This window comes from Leguminivora glycinivorella, chromosome 16 (assembly GCF_023078275.1).
Source record: "Leguminivora glycinivorella isolate SPB_JAAS2020 chromosome 16, LegGlyc_1.1, whole genome shotgun sequence".
Taxonomy (NCBI): domain Eukaryota; kingdom Metazoa; phylum Arthropoda; class Insecta; order Lepidoptera; family Tortricidae; genus Leguminivora; species Leguminivora glycinivorella.
In genome coordinates, this window is record NC_062986.1 from 15,279,382 (window position 1) to 15,285,381 (window position 6,000).

The following is a 6,000-nucleotide window of genomic DNA, read 5'->3' on the forward strand; positions in this document are numbered from 1 at the left end:
GTAATTCGATAAAGAAATCACAGCAACTGTGTTTTTCTACAGATCGTGTCCCTAACAGAGCTGATGGCGGGCGTGAAGGCGCCACCGAAGACAGTCCAGCTGTTCCAGCTGACCTGCTGGCCGATGGGCCACAAGGTGCCGACGTCCACCAATTCATTGGTCGAGTTGATGAACATGGTCGAGCGGTGGCGTCAGCGCACCGACTATGGACCCGTCTGCGTCGTGTCGCCGTAAGTATTTATTTCTTATCTGACCTGGACAGTGAAACACAAAATGCCTACGTCTACCAATTCACTGGTGATACTAATGAACATGGTCGAACGGTGGCGTCAGCGCACTGACTATGGACCCGTCTGTGTCGCGTCGCCGTGAGTATTACCTATATTACTGCGGTTGAATTCATTTTATGTAGGAAAACTAATTGGCACGAGCAGAAGATTGAATCGGCAACTTCCGGGAGTCCATCATTAGGGGAAAACTTTCGCTAGCGCAACGAAAATCCCATGGTATAATATGTTCGAATTTTGGTGTAGGAAGTTATATATGCGCGGAAATAAAGTCACTGCTTCCGATTGGCTTCAATCCGGAGAAAAAAGAAGTTGGAACGAGCACTTATGTGCTTCGAAATAATAACAAAAGAAAGGAAGTAGGTAAAACATATTCAAAAGAAAAATGCTCGTGTACATTTTTCCCATTTCTAATTTCCCATTTTTCTGACGTATGCTAGGCTATTGTTTGAAGTAATTCCGGACATTATTCATGTTTATTCATTGCTCGCTTGTTCCGCGTCGCAAGTCGCAATAAACCGCGCAACAGGTGCCCGTGTGAAGTTTAGTAGGTAATCGCTTCTACGCACACTTTCATACTGCAGGGTATAGTTATGTTATAGGAAATTACATTCGCGTTATTTGTGGCAAGCATAACGAATTGATAAGCAATTAAATTAACTATCAGTTATGAATTGAATGATAAAATTTATAAGTAAAACACTTATTTCATTTCAACAGATTAATTTTAATGTTTTGTATAAATTCTGCTCCATTCAACAATTTTATTTAATCACTAATAAGTCATGGCTAAAATTTAGAAGCAGATTAATTGAACAAATCAATCGATCGGTTATTAATCAAAACATAATCTATGTATACCTCTAGCACTTTTTATTCCGGGAACAAAACAAACACAAACGTTCGGATACTTAGTGGTTCTACAAATACAAATAATTAATTAAGAAAAACATAATACACAACACATAACATTTCATATTAGTTTAATTTGTGTTATGTGTTGTATTTTAATATGGACTCAAGGTCTGAAATAAATGATTTTTTTTTATAATTTTACAGTGGTTAAGAGTAACCGAACTACAAATAAACTACAGCATCAAAATTTTTAGACCACCATATTTCAGTAGCATATAACCTCGTGTCCTCGTACAGCCAGACTGAACAACAAAGAGCTCTCAAACGGTAAGCCCGGGACAAATGCTTGCATTTTGCATACAATTTGTCGGCCGGGAATCGAACACTTCGCTCCGCAGACATAAATGGATTCCTTTGGTCTTACGTTTATCACTACTTTTATCGTATTTCAAACATTTCTGGAGCGTACAAAAGCGCAAAATATTCGTTTTTCACTTCTAGCTCAACGGTTTTATTCAAACACTTTTAGAACAACCTATCTGTTGCCTGATGCTAACAATTTGTTAAAAAAATGTAAATGATGTATTCCTCTGTTTACACAATGCCTTTAACAATTTGATTTGGAAGAATATAGTGCCTATTAGTTAGGTGCTGGTGCCTATTAGACCAGCATAATTTCATGTTATAATTCCTGCGGGCTGTGCCCTCTATGTTCCAATTAATTTCCGAATGATCGGTCGTCACCCACGTTTCTTTGTACAACAGGATGTGGAGCATTCAAAACTTTGATTGGTCTCATTAATGTGTCCATTGATTTCACTAGTTTAGGTATGCTCTTACATTGAAATACTTGAATTAAACAGAGACGGACGGAGCCGGGCGGGGGTGTACTGTGCGGCCAACGCTTGCATCGAGCAAGTGATCCAGCACGGCGAGGTCGACGTGTTCCAAGCCGTGAAGACCGTGCGACGCCACCGTCCGCAGCTCGTCGAGAACATGGTCAGTATACCCTCAGTCTAGGAGTGGTTAGTTCCTTGTCAATATCTGTCACAGTATTAAATACACTATTTCTTTCCACAGACTGAATACAAATACTGCTACGACCTAGTGCTCCACTACGTGCTGCATTACTTAAATGAAGATATGAATGAAAAGAAGTGAGAGTGCGAACTCAAGGGCGAGCCCTGGTTCATCGAGTTTGGACGCGGCGCGGCGCTCCCCACGACGCCCGAGGAGACCAGCCCGGCGGCGGCCCCCAAGGACAAGCGGCCGCCGCGGCCCGCGCGCCCCCGGCGCGGCCTCTCGCTGGACCGGCTGCTGCCCGCGGCCGCGCGCCCGCCGCTGCCGCACGCCGCCACCGTCGACCCCCAACGCCGCGCACGCCGCGCCGACCGCCCGCCGCTGCGCCGCTCCATCCGCCTCGAGGACGAGGACGCCGCCGCCGACGAACGCCGGCGCGTCTTCGTTCACGGGCCTCGCGCGCCCTCCTTCGACGAGGGTGACGCCAGCGACGAACACGAGGAGTGTGACTGCGCGCACAGCTCGTTCGAGCGCTCGGGTCACTCGGCCGACACCGCCGAAGACGATGAATACGAACCGGAGCTCGCCGCCACCCCGCCGCCCGTCGAACCGCGGCCGGCGGCACGTCCGCACTTACGCGGCGTGTCGTCCGACCGTGTACTTGCCGACACGCGAGACGCCTCGCCCGCTGTGCGCGGTCCGTCTCGCGCACACTCTCAGGGCGTGTTTGAAAGAAGACTACCTAAAATTTATAAATTTGGCTTGGATAAATCCAAACGGGCCAGTTCAAGTGCTCTTTACGAACGGGCCGACCGATCGCCCACGGAGGCCTTTTATAACGCCACCGGGTCCACTCGTCTAAGTTCGCAAGAACTGTTTGAAAAGTTTTGTTCCGAGGAGTTTACTTCGCTGTACGGTAGAGAGACAGCTCGGCGCCGACCACCACACTCGAAATCAACGGGGAGTAGCGGGTCGGACGTGCGGCACGAGCGTGCGTGCTGTCGACGCGCACCGTGCGGCTCGCAGCCCGCCCTGGGCCGCCGCCACGTGTGCCGCATGCCGCGCTCCGACCGCTCCACTGACTCGGAGGAGACGTCACCTCGCCGCACCACTCTCGGTCCACTGCCCCTCGACGGGGACGAGCCGGATGGAGACGACTGCTCGCGCTCTGCTCCACCTATGAGCCCGGATCGCTTTGAAGCGCGTTTCACCTTCGATATCTCGGAACGCAGTGAGGCACCTTCCATCCGCGACGAGACGCCCTCCGACGCGACCGAGACGCGAAACCTTACTCTGTATGAAGAGCCGCTGTCAGATCGCACGAGCCTTTGCGAACTGTACGATGCCGCATTCACATCGCATCGGCCTTCGTTTCGGCGCGACGGTTCACGCCGCCGGGGACCCTTCGATCTCAGTGCGCTCGACTTCCGCGCTATCGATGACGAGAGTCCGCGTGCCAGCCGCCGGACCTCGCAGCGAAGTATAGATGATACGCTTCGGCAAAACTCTGAATCGAGGAGTTGGGCGTCAGACTCCGTATTCGCAACTCCGGAGAAACGCGCACCCGACACGTCGCCGTCTTCGGCCGACACTCGTCGCTATCAAACGGCGCAAGGTGACTCTCTGCGTGCCGATTCAGCGGCGGCCGACTCGACACTCGCCGACACGACCGTCGTCGACGAAGAGCCGAATAGCGTCATCGAGCGGGCCGAGTACGCACTCGCATTAAAACTCGGGCCTATCGATATAGACGACGAAATAGTGTCTGAGCGACCGGCGTCGACTCCCGCGGCAGACGGCGCGAGATTATCGAGCCGACCGTCGATGCACAAGCTGGAGCCGCTGTCGCCGGAGCGGCTGGTGGGCGGCGGCGCGGGCAGCGAAGGCGACTCGACGTCGGTGCGCTCGGGCACGGGTCGGCGGCGGCGCGGCGCGAGCGAGCCGCGGCGCTCGACGCGCTGCTTCCCGCTCTGATGGCGCGCGGCGGCGCCGGGCCCCGCGCCGCAGCCGCCGCCGCGCCCCCCCTCGTGCCTTCCCGCCGCGCGCCCCGCTCCCCGCCCCCGCCGCGCGCCGCCGACAAAAGCGCCCGCTCCTCCTAGATCTAGACGCTCGTAGTCTCGCTAAACTGTTAAAAGGTCCCGTGTAGGTATAGCTTAGCGGACCGCCCCGGACGTAGCCCCCTCGCCGGCGTAGGTCGGCGAGTTTTTTACCCTTAGTATCGTTAAGAGACGTCTAGACTCGCCCGTTCGAATCGTAACTGCCAAATGACTCGAAATTGTACATTTTCTTACTTCTACTAGTTTATAGCGCCGTCTTTATAGTCCTAGTCATAGGAGATACTTAAGGTAGGCAGTGCCTAAAACGACGTGCGTAGAGCGTAGATTCTAAATTTCTTAGATAGAAAATTGCGCCCGGGATTGGCGCCCCGCGCGGCCCGGGCGCAGTCCACGACTGACACAGGGTCATCGTTAGCTACCTAAGCAGCGTAAGTACTCGTAGTGTGGAGCCGCGTGCGGCGCGCGCGCTCCGCCGGCCGTGTCCGCGCGGGCGCCCGCGCCGCGCGCTCTAGGTAGTCTCTTCGCGGTTAATTAATGTCTTCGTTTATTTCGCCGAATCCATTTCAAAATAATATATGTATTTACAAATATAACAACTAGATTACAGTAGCTAGCCCTTCGAAATAAAATTTATTAGATAGTTGTTTTAAAAAGATGTATTTATTTATTGATTGTTTGTCAGTTATTTTCTCAAGCAGAATATATATAATAAATGCATAAAAATATGTAGGTATTTATATTCATTAGGTAATGTCTAAGATATTAAGTTTCCATGTAGATGTTTGTAGCGTTTCGGTGTTGTTACAGTGTGTTGAATGGGTACTTGCTTTGGTTATTCTTCGTGATATATTGTGTATCCTTAACGTCAGCACAATGTTCAGAAGGGTCCCATTTCTCACGAGGCATGATAGTGATGTCCAGAAACGACAATACATAAATACCGCAGTCAATTTGATATAGGCTCTGTAGATATCAGAGAAAAACGAAATGAAAAACATTTGTTCATTTCTTGTCCCTACTTACAACGTGAGATGTATGGAACTCAACTATCTTTGTCCCGGTGTCCTGAATCCTTTGTATGTGTGTGATAACGTCCAGAGATAAACTATTTACTGAATGTTAGTAAAAACGTGCCAATTATAAATTAATTTTAATATTTTATGTACTGTAGCGCAGAATATATAACGGGCTTCAAGCTCTTTTTGGTAAAGAAAATATTGCCCTTATTTATTATGAGTATTTATATTTATATAAAATTAGCGTACATAAAGATATAAGTATAAATCTTGATTTATGTATCTTATACCTATTTATATAAGTGTTTAAAAGGGTAAATTAATTTTAAGGTTTCCCTTCTGGTTCCATAATGTCTAAATTGTTTTTCTCGAAAGTAAGTTGTGCTTCAAGCGAAGTTATGAAGTTATTTAAACTTGTATTGTTAAAGAACGCTGGCGTTCTAGATTGAATATTTTTAATAAGGTTAATATGTAAATAGGGGATTTAGTTAGATACTTATTTTAATTGTGTCTAGGGCTTGCCCTTTGTTTAAACCTTAAAGAATTGCTTAATTATATGTCTTATAGTGTGAGATCACTAGCAGTTTTATTTACGTATCTGATAGGATTGTGCCAATGCAGTGTTATGTTATATTATAAGCATAAAGCGTATTTTTTTATAATTATTCAATTATTGTGTCATGTTGAGGCTACGGCATTATTAGGTATATATCAAATTAAATTAAAATTTCATCAATGTATCAATATGATATTTTTCATTTATTT

The 6,000-nt window shown here is 48.0% G+C and overlaps 1 protein-coding gene across 3 annotated transcripts in view; it reads left to right on the forward strand.

The window, feature by feature from the left end:
• Positions 1-2,361, forward strand: part of LOC125234529 (receptor-type tyrosine-protein phosphatase kappa) — a 297,920-nt gene extending 295,559 nt beyond the window's left edge. For all 3 annotated transcript variants that reach the window (XM_048140795.1, XM_048140797.1, XM_048140796.1), the window contains 3 exons: positions 43-230; positions 2,006-2,141; positions 2,223-2,361. In XM_048140795.1, coding sequence (XP_047996752.1) covers positions 43-230; positions 2,006-2,141; positions 2,223-2,303 — 405 coding nt within the window. In that variant the 3' untranslated portion in view covers positions 2,304-2,361. The remainder of the gene's footprint in view (positions 1-42; positions 231-2,005; positions 2,142-2,222) is intronic.
• Positions 2,362-6,000: the final 3,639 nt, after the last annotated feature.